General features: G+C 36.1%; 1 protein-coding gene across 19 annotated transcripts in view; it reads right to left on the reverse strand.

The window, feature by feature from the left end:
* Positions 1-15,798, reverse strand: part of LOC143235445 (uncharacterized) — a 167,400-nt gene that overhangs the window by 46,857 nt on the left and 104,745 nt on the right. For all 19 annotated transcript variants that reach the window (XM_076473636.1, XM_076473634.1, XM_076473630.1 and 16 more), the window contains one exon: positions 11,478-13,762. In XM_076473636.1, the coding sequence (XP_076329751.1) occupies positions 11,478-13,689 (2,212 nt within the window). In that variant the 5' untranslated portion in view covers positions 13,690-13,762. The remainder of the gene's footprint in view (positions 1-11,477; positions 13,763-15,798) is intronic.

Raw genomic sequence — 15,798 nt, forward strand, 5'->3', positions numbered from 1 at the left:
ATGCATGGCTTAGTTCACTCCGATTATGAAAGGGGAAGTAATTTGTATATAAAGTGCATGGCTTAGTTCACTCCGATTACGGAAGGGGAATTAATTTGTATATATAGTGCATGGCTTAGTCACTCCGATTACGGAAGGAGAATTAATTTGTATATACAGTACATGGCTCAGTTCACGCCGATTACAGAAGGGGAATTAATTTGTATGTATAGTGCATGGTTTAATTCACTCCGGTTACAGAAGGGGAATTAATTTGATAACGCCTTGTATTATGAATTTCTTGTGATGATATGGTTAACGCAGAGTCCCCCGGTGGGTCAGCGGTGAGTTTACGGACTTAAAACGCTAAAATTCTGGGTTTCAATCCCCGTAGTGGAAATAGCACACAAGTCAATTATGTAATTTTGCACATAAAGAAACGCTAACAACAATTATTAACATATAAATACACGTTCAGAAAAAAAATATTTTATTTAACGACGTTTCGTGAAATGTTCTTATTCTGATTCTCACAATTCGCAGTGCAGTTGCTCGATACGTAGTTGCTAAGTAAAACCGCAGTTTTGTTTTCCTAGACGTATGTTAAAAAAACAACTTGTTTTATTGTACGACAGCTGATGTTTTATAACAGCTTAGAAACAGATGTGTGCACATTATAATTCAGCGTGTATCTAAATATATGTTTCTAATAAATAATACAAAAGACGACTGATAAATTTGACCTACATATGAATACTGTGTCACTCACTGACCTGATAAGATAGTCCACCAAGAAGAACATGAGAATAACTAGCGTAATTAACACATACAAAAAATAAATGACCCACTGACAAAATAAAATGTTCCTTTAACATCATTGCATATTACTTTAGATGTATCTGACAAAATAAGATGTCGGAATTATTATTAATACTAACTATTACACTATTAGCCAAAATCTTAAGGCCAATGAACATAAAGACAAAATATGCATTTTGCGTTGTTAGACTCAACCACTTATTTGAGCAGAGCTTCGAAAGATGAAAATAAGAAAATGGAAAATAATAAAAAAAAATTTGCATTTAATAGGGAAAACGTGAACACTATGAAATTAGCCTAAATACTAGTTGGTCAAGAGTTTAAGACCATACCAAAAAGGAGTCCATACAGGGTAGAAAATACCCAACAAGAGATCTCAGTAGTGAGTTGCACGGCCATCACTGCGAATAACTGCAAACATTCGCTTTGGCATGGTTGATATAAGCGTTTGAAGAAGGCTGGATGGAATATTATTCCAAGTGGTGAAGATGGCTTCACGAAGATCATGCACTGTTTAGAATTGACGTCCATTTCTATAGACTTCCCTTGCCATACACCTCCAAACATTTTCAATGGGGTTCAGTTCGGGCGAACAAGCTGGATGGTCCAAAAGAATCACGTTATTCGCCATGAAAAAGTCCTTTGTCCTGCTGGCACTGTGGATTGCAGCGTTGTCCTGCTGAAAGATCCACTAATTTCCACACAAGCGAGGATCTTCAGTCAATAAGAATGCTTTCTCCAACATGCCAATGTAGCGAGCCGCTGTTTGACCCCCTGTATAAACTGAAGCTCCATTGTTCCATGGAAGATGAAAGCACTTCAGATCATGATGGAACATCCTCCACTGTGGCGTGTAGAAAAGGTCTCCTGTGGGATATCCTTATCGTGCTAGTAACGTTGAAAGCCATCTGGACCATCCAGGTTAAATTTATTCTCATTAGAGAACAAAATCTTCGTCCCATGTTTGGTGCTTCTCAGCAACGTTTGACCGAGATGTTTCGTGGTGTGGAAGGAGGCATAGTCTTTGAAGACGTTTACGGTTTTTAAAGCATTTCTCTCGTAGATGCCGTCTTATTGTTCTTGAGCTGCATTCTGCGTCCGTAAGGGTCTTAATCTGGTTCGACGATCGGCTGGTGTCTTGCCGGACAACCCGTCGAATCCTCCTGCTCAACGCCGGTGAAATTTTATTGGGCCGACCACTTAAAATTCTCGTTTCGTATCCCTCTGGGTCTTTTAAGAAATTTGTAACAGCAGTTTTACTACACCCAATCTCACCAGTGATGGCACGTTAAGAGAGAACTTGCTTTTGCAGCTCGACAATTCTGCCACGTTCAAACTCTGTCAACTTTTTAGCCTTTGTCATGTTTTTACCCAGTGCAACACAGGAGATGTCAGTAGGAGATGTTGACAACGCTAATGCTTGAACACAAATGACTAAGTTTCGTTACGTGTTTACCGATTAACGCTTCGTTTCAGTATGGTCTTAAACTTTTGACCAGCTAGTATTTAGGCTAATTTCACAGTGTTCACATTTACCCTATTAAATGCTAAACAGATTTTTATTTTTATTTTCCCTTTTCTTATTTTCATCTTTCGAAGCTCTACTCAAATAAGTGGTTGAGTCTAACAACGCAAAATGCATATTTTGTCTTTATGTTCATTGGCCTTAAGTTTTTAGCCAGAAGTGTATGTCATTATATGATACTTATCGAAACTGCCAACGCCGTATTGAATACATTGTTTTGCAATAACTATATATATCAAAATCAGTTAATACAATTATTATACACCTTTAACCATAGCTTATATTAATATAGAAGCTAATAATGGAATCCAAGAAGTTGTTTTTTGATAAAGTATTGGCTAAATATAAGTAAAACCTATATTAATACTGGAGAAAAACTATATTTCACTCGTAATTGACAAATATTATTAATATAATTTTTTACAATGTCATGAACAAAGATATAATACTTAATATAAACATTTATTTTGAGAAGATAAGCAGTATTTTGATATTGTTCGTTTTGAATTTTGCACAAAACTACATAAAAGCTATCTGCCATAGCCCTTCCTAATGTGGTAGTGAAAAACAGCTAGTCATGACGACTCACCCCAATTATTCGGTTACTCCGTTACCATCGAATAATGGGATTTACCGTCTCATTATAACGACCCCATGGATGAAAGAGCGAGCATGTTGGGTGGGAAAGGTTGTCAAACCACGACCTTCAGACTGCGAGTCTGAAGTACCCTAACACCCTGGTCAAGCTGGGTCAGAATGCTGTTTGTGACTATAAAATATTGGTTAGTGTGGATTAATTTATAGGAAATTGAAGGAAAAATACACTTTATATTACAATACAAACGAGAAATACACAATGCAAACCCTGGACAAATTCTGATATTTAGAGGTTATAAGAGAACAGAATAATTTACAGCATAAGTTTGGTTTGTTTTGAATTTCGCGCAAAGCTACTCGAGGGCTATCTGCGCAAGCCGTCCCTAATTTAGCAGTGTAAGACTAGAGGGAAGGCAGCTAGTCATCACCACCCACCGTCAACTCTTGGGCTACTCTTTTACCAGCGAATAGTGGGATTGACCGTCACATTATAACGCCTCCACGGCTGAACGAGCGAGCATGTTTGGCGCGACGGGGATGCGAACCCGCGACCCTCAGATTACGAGTCGCACGCCTTAACACGCTTGGCCCGCGGCACTTTAATTTATCTAAGGCAAGATTAGAGTATAATAATCTATGAGACGTTTCCTTTCCCTTTTATTAGCTATATTTTTGTGACCCAGCAATATCACGCGTGGGGAGCGCGTATACCTGATTCGATTTTATGACTCATTAGTATCTCTTCCAGCCTACCCTCAAATTAAAATTCTTTTAGGCAAGAATAAATTAATCTATGAGACCTTAAACGCAGTCAAATAAATCAACTGAAAGAATTTGACCTTCTGAGTCGAGAACTGTAATCGAATCTCAAATTAATCAAGAGAGAGATGACGGAGTTATGAGCTAAACCTTTGTACTTGAGAAACTCAAAGATATTCTATGAGCCGCTATGCCGTAGCTAAAAATAATGCAAAGGTATTATAAAACAAAATGTTAACTTCATTGAAAAAAAAAATCATTATGGATGTGTAGAGAACAAAATTACCACATTATTCTTAGAAAATGTTTCATATAACATGAATCTATAATTATATAGAAATTAAAAGTACTTGTGTTATTTCTCGATGTAAGCTTTTGTTTGCTTGTTTGTTTTGAATTTCGCACAAAGTTACTTGAGGGCTATCTGCGCTAGCTGTCCCTAATTTACCAGTGTAAGACTAGAGGGAAGGCAGCTAGTCATCACTACCCACCGCCAACTCTTGTACTACTCTTTTACCAACGAATAGTGGGATTGACCGTCACATTATAACGCTCCCACGGCTGAAAGGGCGAGCATGTTTGGTGCGTCCAGAATTCGAACCTGCGACCCTCGGATTACGAGGCGAACACCTTAACACGCTTGGCCATGCCGGGCCCGTAAGCTTTTGTTACAATAAATCTTACAACACTGCTACATAAATAATACAAGACGGGTTTAATAGAAAGCTGCATAATTTATTCATGAATACTTTGAGTAAAAGGTTTAACGCAAGAAAAAAAAGAGAAATAATGAGTGATTCAATTACTATAAAGGCCCGGCATGGTCAGGTGTGTTAAGGCGTTCGACTTATAATCCGAGGGTCGCAGGTTCGAATCCTGGTCGCACTAAACATGGTCGCCCTTTCAGCCGTGGTAGCGTTATAATGTGACGGTCAATCCCATTATTCGTTGGCAAAAGAGTAGCCCAAGAGTTGGCGGTGGGTGGTGATGACTAGCTGCCTTCCCTCTAGTCTTACACTGCTAAATTAAAAACGGTTGGCACAGATAGACCTCGAATAGCTTTGCGCGAAATTCAAAATAACTAACAAATAACTAATTACTATAAAATATGGTGACATCCCCAAGGTTTTATTTTGGGTCCACTACTGTTTGATATGTATGTTACTGATAGTTTAAACGTAGATTTAAAAAGTAAAATATACCAGTATGCATAGACACAACTTTAATTATAACTCATGTTGATGTGGAAGGTTGCAAAGAAATCCAATAAGTTTATTTTAATACATAATGTATTGTTTAGATAAAAATGAAAGCTATACTGATACTGACGAAATAAAACGTTCTTATCATTTCCCTCGCAGTATATACTAAAATAACAGAAAATAAATATCATGAAATTCCAGTTTATAATAATAACAATGTTTGTTCGTAGTTTAGCAAAAAACTACACAATAAGCTATGTGTGATCTGCCTACTAATGGTATTGAAATGGCCAGGTGGTTAAAGCACTTTACCCATAAGGGTCGAGGGTTCGAATGCCCGTCACAACAAACATGCTCGCCCTTTCAGCCCTAGGGGCTTTATAATGTGCGGTCAATTCTACTATTCACTGGTAAAAGAGTGCTTCAAGAGTTGGCGGTGGGTGGTGATGACTAGTTGCCTTCCGTATAGCCTTACACCGCTAAACTAGGGACGGCTAGAGCAGATAGCCCTTGATCAGCTTTGTGCGAAATTCAAACCAAACTAAACTGGTACTGAGAGCAGGTTTCTTGTGTTGTAAGCCCGTAGACTCTGCCACAATACAACAGTACAAATAATATGTAATTAACAAATTCCCCAGGGTTGAGGAATTACAAATAAAGTTGCTGATTTGAAGGAAAAAAATTAGAGACTGATTATTAATTGATGTTAGACAAACATGAGTAATATTCATCGAATACTAATTTGTTTATATAACACTGACATTGTCAATATATCTATACATTTATCATTGTATCTAAAAATAAGTTTTCGTAGTATCTTACAAATAAGATGGGTAAGCTCCGTGGTAACTAATTTGTTTTTTACTTGATGTGATAAAAAGGAGAAAACAAACAAAAACTATTAACGTCATTACGTATTGCATATGTCGCTCTACTATAGCTGTATCTGCCAAAAGCAGCTAATAGAATTATTATTACTGCCAATGTAAACCTTTACAACATCATGCGAGATGTAAGAAACTATAGATGGTAATAAACACATTTACTTCCAACTAAATAATAAAGCTTAATTTAATCGTTTTTGTTAGATTGCTTATTAATAAACTCTGACCACTCACGAAGTAAGTTTGTATGAGAATCTGAAAAAAAAAACCGTTTGTTTTTAACTTGTGTTGCACGAATCAGTTTCATCTTGTTCCATCTTGTTATTTATGAAATAAATGGACCTTTTTATCATAAACCTTGCAAGGACTTTAGGTGGATCATTAGTACATTAAAATAATAATATCTGGGATTTGATTCTTTGCAATGGACAAAGCGAAGATAGCCCATTGAGTTGCTTCGTGATACCGAACAAACAAAGCTTTTAAACTATGAAAACAAAATTAGAAAAATCACAATATTTTCAAGTTGCTTGAAGTCTTACTTTATTACGGTCAATATGAGCTATCATTAAACAAGTAATTATTCAGTTTTTACAGTTATTTCAGTTGTTATGATTAGCATAGTCTGCGACATTCTTTAACCAAGTAAGTAAAAGCACAGTAACCGAAAAATATGAAGGAAACTCAAATATTAGTTGTCACGTTATTTAGATTTCTAAAAAAATATCTGAACATAATTTTTAAATTTAGCAAGGTTTTTGTTCAAGCTATCGCAAATACAAGTATGTTACAAGTGCGATTTTACAGTAACTCAATGGAGTTGTTTACATATATGTCTTTTTATAATCTTTAGAAACGTTATAAGTACGTTTTTTGCGGTAACTCAATGGAGTTATTTACAGATATATGTTTTTTTTTCTAATTACTTAAAACGTTACAAGTACGATTTTACAGTAACACAATAGAGTTATTTATAGATTTTTTTTTCTAATCAATTGAAACGTTACAAATACGATTTTGCTGTAACTCATTGGAGTTATTTACAGATATCTGGTATCTTCTAATTTATTTCGAAACGCTACCATTTCGCAGTAACTCATTGAAGTTACGCACAAGTATATGATTTCTTCTAATCTCTTTTCAGACGTATTTTTGTTGTTGACTGATAACGTACGTCCCCCCCCAATCCCAGTTCTACCTTTGTGTCTTCTTTCCAGCAGCATCCATAACAGCTTCAATCGTAAGAGAGCTTCTTGAGTGGTTGTCGCCATCATTGCGGGCTAACAAAAATCTCCACGAAGTGATCTGGAAAGAAGCTTCGTGATTTATAACCAGCCAACACTACGGCTACGCTTCAGGAAGAAACCATGAAACCAATACAGTCGCCCACTGAAACCCTAGGTCATACATCCAATCAGCTATGTCCTTCGGTTACAGTTGCATCCTTTCTATTGGTTGAGCAAGTTGAGTATTAATTTGTTATAATCCAATTAACAGACCCGTTTCGTTCATTCGTGCCACCAGTAAGCTCACAGTTGTTAGGTTTTTGCTTATTACTAAATTTTAACGCCAAGCTTCGGCCTTAATGACTCTGTAATAGCTTTACGGAAGAGAACAACAATGAACGCTTGACTGTATGGTGTTTTGTAACTGCGAGGACTTCTACAAGTAATTAACACATCAAGGTTTAGTGATTAATGCTTACCAGATACTCTCGTTCTCTCCAAAGAGAAATGTTTTATTTTCGTTGTTCTTTACCGCTGTTTCTTGTTATTATTTGAGGTAATGTTAGATAACTTTATGCAGTCATTCAGTTGTGGAGAGGAGTTAGAGTTTTTGCTTTTTAGAAACACCACAAAAAAATAGCGCAAATACGTTTGTAACAAAGAGGACAAACTAAGAACACACTGTGTGGGTGTCAGCGTCGGTTTGTTTGTTCAGTTACTCCAGCAGCAGGAGGCATTTGGTAACGTTATGAAATTGAAACAAAATGTTACACCATGGCCCTAATACTACTGTATGATGATAATGTACAATATTACAAAATGTTACACCATGGTACCAATACTAGTGTATGACGATAATGTACAATATTACAAAATGTTACACCATGGTACCAATACTACTGTATGACGATAATGTACAATATAACAAAATGTTACACCATGGTACCAATACTACTGTATGACGATAATGTACAATATTACAAAATGTTACACCATGGTACCAATACTACTGTATGACGATAATGTACAATATTACAAAATGTTACACCATGGTACCAATACTACTGTATGACGATAATGTACAATATAACAAAATGTTACACCATGGTACCAATACTACTGTATGACGATAATGTACAATATTACAAAATGTTACACCATGGTACCAATACTACTGTATGACGATAATGCACAATATTAGAATAAAATATTACCCAACTGCACTGATACTAATGTATGACGATAACCTACTTTATAGTGTATGTCTGGTAGGGAAAACATACACGGTCAAATATATGTCATTTCATTACACGTTTTTATTATTTCTGGATAAATGTATTTTTGTTTTTTATTACTCTTCCTGTATCGAGAAATCAAGCATGACGTTACACACATTGGCATTTATATAGATTAAAAATTTTCACCAAACCTGTCTATCTATTTACGTTTCTGTTTATTCGTCAACAATTCTAGACAAAGACAGTGACCATAAGGTCATTTAGTCTTAGCTTTGTTGTAAGGGATATCAACATTAAAATTAAAAATTTAATAAGAGAGCCATTTGCTGTGATACCGTTAATTTTTATTTTCTGAGAAAATGTCGGATATAGAGAAGGATATTAGTGTTAAAGTGGAGTGCATTATTCTGACGGATACAGAGAAGGATATTAGTGCTAAATTGGAGTGCAATATTCTGACGGATACAGAGAAGGATATTAGTGCTAAAGTGGAGTGCATTATTCTGACGGATATAGAGAAGGATATTAGTGTTAAAGTGGAGTGTATTATTCTGACGGATATAGAGAAGGATATTAGTGTTAAAGTGGAGTGCATTATTCTGACGGATATAGAAAAGGATATTGGTGTTAAAGTGGAGTGCATTCTTCTGACGGATATAGAGAAGGATATTAGTATTAAAGTGGACTGCATTATTCTGACGGATATAGAGAAGGATATTAGTGTTAAAGTGGAGTGTATTATTCTGACGGATATAGAGAAGGATATTAGTGTTAAAAGTGAGTGCATTATCCTGACGGATATAGAAAAGGATATTGGTGTTAAAGTGGAGTGCATTCTTCTGACGGATATAGAGAAGGATATTAGTGCTAAAGTGGAGTGCATTATTCTGACGGATATAGAGAAGGATATTAGTATTAAAGTGGACTGCATTATTCTGACGAATATAGAAAAAGATATTAGTGTTAAAGTGGAGTGCATTATTCTGACGGATTGTTCGTTTGTTTATTTTTGAATTTCGCACAAAGTTACTCGAGGGCTATCTGTGCTAGCCGTCGCTAATTTGGCAGTGTAAGACTAGAGGGAAGGCAGCTAGTCATCACCACCCACCGCAAACTCTTGGGCTACTCTTTTACCAACGAATAGTGGGATTGACCGACATATTATAAAGACCCCACGGCTGAAAGGGCGAGCATGTTTGGCGCTATGGGTATGCGAACCCGTGACCCTCAGGTTACGAGTCGCACGCCTCAACACGCTTGGTCATGCCGGGCCATTCTGAGGGATATAGAGAAAAATATTAATGTTAAAGTGGAGTGCATTATTCTGACGGATATAGAAAAGGATATTAGTGTTAAAGTGGAGCGCATTATTCCGTTGTTTCTTTTCCTGCTAACAGGAGATATTTTGTTTTGTTGTTTAGCGAAAAGCTATGTAATGGACTATCTGCATTGTGCCAACCGCGGGTATCGAAACCCGATGTTTAGCGTCAAACTCTATTAGCTTTACTGCTAAGTCTCTAGAAGGAGCATAGCCGACTTGAATTTTTTTACTTCACTGTAACAGTAGTACTAGTAAAAATGGTATTCTCATAGAAAACAATCTTGTCGCACCAATCGACGATAATTTATTAAACCACAATTTCATTTGATACTAATTAAATTTGCGTGAAAATTTGATTCATTAAAAGGTAAGATTTACATTTTTTTTTAATATTTCAGAGTCGCCTTAGTGGTTAATACTCAAGACTCAGATAAAAGAAATATTGCTGTAATTTCACTCATGATATCTGTCTTATCCACCCACCCGAAAAATAATAATCTTCCTGACAGAATGTTTTAAAGAAAAAGCTGACATGAGACTACCTGTCTGAGTTGTTCTATTACACAATGGGACTTGTAAACAGTTCTTTTTAACTGTAATCATATAGTGTACTTTGTGAAGTTAGAACTTTTTAACAGATATATATATAAGCGCATAACAAGGCTGGAAGGAACAACTATGGGTATCGAAGGCAAGTTGCTGGCAGTGTAAGTCCGTAGATATATCGCTATGCCACTAGAGGGCATTCAGAAATAACACACAAAAAATTGTGCATTTTTCGAACGTGTAGACAAAGAAAAAAAAAACAGTTAAGAACTTATTTGTTGACTTGAAAATTTTATCACATAAGTTATCCATAAAACCTACACTAACTTTGTGGTTAGCAAATCAGTTATAATCAGATGTAGTTAGTTAAAAATATTAGATCTTTATTATGCCTACACTAGAATTTATTTAAATAGATCTTAATAATGGACTGACTCTTTGTTGAAATAGTGCAGCAAACCTAGATTTAAATCATCCACCTTTTTCATGTTCTACACCTTAAGTGTTAGTACATTTCCTATTGTTCAACATTACTGTTTACTCATTTTCTGTATTACTTTACTATTGTTTACATATGGAATTTATGTCAGAATTAGACATAAATAAATATAAAAAAAAACAGAATATTAAATTTTCAAATAATTCGGGACCACTATTGATTACAAAAACAAAGTCTATACCCGTCTAGGCCCGGCATAGCCAGGTGGGTTAAGGCGTTCGACTCGTCATCTGAGGGTCGCGGGTTCGAATCCCGATCGCACCAAACATGATCGCCCTTTCAGCCGTGGGGGCATTATAATATGACGGTCAATCCCACTATTCGTTGATAAAAGAGTAGCCCAAGAGTTGGCGGTGGGTGGTGAAAACTAGCTGCCTTCCCTCTAGTCTTACACTGCTATATTAGGGACGGCTAGCGCAGATAGCCCTCGAGTAGCTTCGCGCGAAAGTAAAAAACAAACAAACATACAGCCATCTATCTGTTTCGGTAGTGTTTACGAAACAATATATTTCCTTTGGCTATATTAGCAAACCAAGTTTCCGGCATTAAGAACTATTAACTGAGAGTTCTTATCCATTACTCAGAACGTGAAATTTTGTTGTGAACTCTAAAAATGTTATTTATAAATTGCTCAACAAATAACTGTTAACAGTAACATTAATTATCAAGTTTAAATTTTGTTTTACATACATAAAGTAGTTACCTGCTCTTCAGTATAAATGTTTATCAGATACATAACTACAAAATATTTTATTTTCAAATTTGTTTTTGCCCTTTTTAGTTCTTACGATGGGTCAAAATTCTATAAAAATACAATACATAATAATATTAAATTACCATTGTAACAAAATACATCATAATTTTACACATCAGTAAAGTTACCTTTACATCCGTCAGTCATTTCCTTTTCTATGTTTGTGGTAGAAGGAATAGATGTAGATGGACCTGGGGTGAGAGGAGGCTCGAGGTCGTCAGTGGGCTCAATTTCATCTTCGTCAATAATGAGAGGATTGTCGTCGTCTGGTAGAGGAAGTAAATGGTTTTCCGACAAGTTTGACTTCTCATATGTTGTATGCATCTTCTTTTCTGTATATGAATAATTTCGAGCCTGAAGTGTTTCAGTAAATGGTGGGCAGCCAACTGCTGTATTTGGAGCTGATGCTTTGAGGTCGATGTGTGGCTCAGAGTTTAAGGTTAAAGATGACGTGGTATTGTAAGTGTTTATTAAGTTTTCAGCGCCACAGCTGAGACTAGAATGGTAGGTTATTGTGTTACTTGTGTTTACGAAAGAAGTTAACTTTAAAACAGTTTGACTTTTGGATTCGTGTTGAATAGTAGAAAACGACAACACTGGTTCCTGAACCTGTTTGGGAGAGGACTTGCAGGTGAGAGGTAAATATCCAGGACTCATTAAATTTCCAGATTGGGAAACACATGGACTTAAATAATTTGCAATATCGTTAGAGTAGGGACTGTTTGCAGGGTGTACGGATATGCTTCCAACTGGAGAGGATCTAGACCTTGAATCATCTTCTCTAATTGTCGACACAGAGTCATTCTCCATGGAGTAGGACAGTGAAGGTTGATGCCCTGGGCTTAACTCCTCTCTTTGTGACGAACGACTTTTGGGAGAGGGCAAACTGCTATTAGGAAGATGTGATATTGCATGACAGAATGGTTGTTTACTTTCTGTTGAAAGTATTGATGGTGACATAAAGGAAAAGCTCTTTTCAACATTCTCAGGTTCGCTGTAAGGAACACTTCTTGAAGCAGGTCTTGAAGATTTGTTTTCCTGCCTTTCATTTTTCACACATTCGTCCAATTCTTCGTCATTCTCGCTGTCGTTTTCCTCTACTGAACAATCCGTCATTGTGTCTATTTTCATAGAGCAAGAAGGTACAACTGACTGTATTGTAGCGCATTTCTCTTCAATCTTCAATAAATTTTCTACATCATAAATGTTCTCTTTTTCGATCTCAGAACAGCTTTTGTCTTTTATCGGTTCTTTACCGTTACCCGTGTTTTCATCATTCAAGTCAATGTCAGTGTCTTCATTGGGTGAATTCGGTTTCAGATTGCAAACTACATTATTTGTTTGTTCATCAGATCCAGAAAAGCCAGCGTCCTGTTGGCTCCCACAATCAGGAAAGGATAATACGGATGACTGAATTGGAGATCTGTCACCGCTGCTACAAGATGAACCACTCAAAGTCACTACGTCTTTCCAGGAACTTGATTTGGTAGCACATATTGATTCAGTGACTTCGTCATCGTTTTTCTCAAATAAGTTCTCAAACATAAGATTTTCATCAGTTTCTCCAATACTACCCGACTTTTCATGCTCTTCCATGTTCCCTGAAAGGCTTCTTAAGGCAGCCTCTGCTTCTAAGATTCTCTTCGTGTCTACATCAACATCTTGTTGGTCTCTTATGTTTTCAGTAGTATGAAGAAAACCTGGATTCTCTGTCAGGTTCTTTCCTTTATCAAATCTTAAAGACTTACCTGATTCCCTAACTGTTTCAACTGATTCCCCAACCGTTCCATCATCTTCTTCTCTACCTTCCATGCCAGTTTCTTTTTCTTCTGTTTGGTTGCAAGAAACATTGGAGAAACACGGTTGTGCTTCCTGTACTTTATATTTCGATAAATGTTTATCTTTAGTTGTGTATTGTTTCAGCATCGTTCCTTTTGTTGATGAATCTTCATTAGACAAACAAGGTTTTTCAACTCCCGCTTTTCGATCCGACGGATGGGATTTTTTCAGACTTTTCTGAATTGATTTAATGTTGTCTTTATGTCCTACCCACGTCTTCTTATGACCTATATCTTGTTTCACACTGCCTTTTATCTGTGTACGCTTTGACTCGCACGAACTGTGTTTAATTTTTTCCAGGTTTGATAAGCGTTTACTTCGTTCTTCTTTACGTTGAGAATCTTTTCGGTCGCGGATTGGTTTGGTTTCATTTTCATTTTTTTCAACTGTTAGTTCTTTTTTTGACCCAATCTTTCCTCTGTGCTCCACTGGGCTGGATGTGTCTTTGGAATCTTGAGATGGTGGTTGCTTACGGTCAGTGTACTGTCGGCGTGTCTTCATTAACACATCTAAATTGTCCTTCTCTGATGTGGGATGTTTCCTTTTACGTGCTGCTACGGGACATCCGGCAAGTCTGTAACCAAATAATGTTTTTTTTAGTTTTTTAAATCACACGTAATATTTTTTAAAGTTTAATCTTAACAAACATGTGATTAGGAAATTCTAACATTCGTAGTTTCAGCACAACAAAAATTTAAGAGCCATATACTGAAGTTAAGACAAACTTCTCAAGCAATCTTTAGAATAAAGAAACAACTTTCGGAGGAAACATTAATACTTAGCGAAGTATTTCTAAAACTAAAAGATTGAGTTGTAAACTGAATTTGCATCAAAGAAAGGCTAATATATTAGGTGTTTTACTTGGCCCTCTATATCATCTATAGTACAGCTGAGCAATGTTTTATAGACGGAATATCGAAATATTAGACTCTTCATGTATTTTATTTGTTTGTTTATAATATACGCCAGACAGTGAAATCACAATATCCAGTGAGAAAATAGTAACCCAAGAATTGGTTATAGAGTACTAGTGACTGTTGGCCTGCCTTTAAGTTTATCAATTCAAAATTAGAAACGGCTATAATCAGGTATTACTTGTTCGAAAATACTAAAGGCCAAACCGTATGGATTAATAATCAGGGTTGCCAGATATAAGAGGGGGCACAGAGCAAACATGATACATAGCCCCATAAGGGTCACATATGTACAGATATAAGAGGGGGCACAGAGCAAACATGATACATAGCCCCATAAGGGTCACATATGTACAGATTTTAGACAACAATGTATAAATTACTTTAAATTACGCCCCTTAGTGGCTCATATGTATGTCTGCGGAGTTACAGCGCTAAAAACCGGGTTTCGATACCCGTAGTAGGCAGAGCACAGATAGCCCATTGTGTAGCTTTGTGCTTAATTCAAAACAACAGCATTAAATTACTTTGGAAATTAATTAATTGGCACATTATGTAATTATTATCAAACTGTAATTGTGCTATTGTCACATGAAAACAAAAGACAAGTTTATAGAATTCAGTAGAAAAGTACCTCCAAGATGGTATTTCAACAAAGTCTAATTATCAAGACAGTTTCAAAATTGCTGTAAACAGTATCCAAAACAAAATAAAAGCTGTCATACAATACGTACAAACAAGTAAAGAAATACTAGATGAACAGATTTCAAAACGATTTTCAATCCCAACTTTGGCTGGCCAGTTTAGATTGCTTCAATTAGCAATACGTATCACAACCCATATAGTATTACATTACTTGTTTGTGTATTTTTTATCGCAACATTTAAGTTGTTTTGGAAACTTCTTACAGCAATTTTACGAATAACCAACGATCTCTATTCTCCATTAAACTTGTGATCTTTTTTTTATTTATTTGTTCAGCTTTCACATGTCGACTAAATGTAGGCTAAAGTAAAGATTACGTTTTATAAATTTGTGATTGTGGTTTTAAATTATTTCTTGGTTCATTACTTCCTGCAGCAGGAGCCGTACTTCATTTTAAAATTTATAACGTTTTAATATATTTAATATGTTTATTTTCATGTTATACCTGTATAAAGTATATTTGATAAGTTCAGTAACTGTCTCGTGTTTTCCTTCAATATGTTGCGCCATCTGTTGGGTTAAATTGGGTTGAAAAGATATTTAAGTGCAGGCAAGTATGTTTACCATTTATATTATACCTGTGTATATATGGATTGTATTGGAATATCAAAAAACAGACACCCAGAAACCAATCAAGTAAACTGGAAAAATCTTGTAGCCGTCTAAGGATTAGCCCCGCTAACGTGATCAGGTAGACAGATTGGTAGCAGACGAAAAAAGTTGCTGTTTTTGAATTATTATATCGGAAATGTTAGTGACCTTTTAGCGTATTATTAGTATATATGCGCATAATATATTGTCGTAACCAGTACCTTGAATGGTCGGTTTACGAGGTCTGTTCAAAAAATACGCGGACTGACGTCATAAAACAAAATGTACTTTATTTAGAAGTTACAGGTCTGGGACCCCTTCAAAGTACTCTCCTCCCCAATGCACACACTTATCCCAACGGTGTTTCCACTTGTTGAAACAGTCCTGGTACGCTTCTTTT

Source organism: Tachypleus tridentatus, chromosome 12 (assembly GCF_004210375.1).
Source record: "Tachypleus tridentatus isolate NWPU-2018 chromosome 12, ASM421037v1, whole genome shotgun sequence".
NCBI classification, from domain to species: domain Eukaryota; kingdom Metazoa; phylum Arthropoda; class Merostomata; order Xiphosura; family Limulidae; genus Tachypleus; species Tachypleus tridentatus.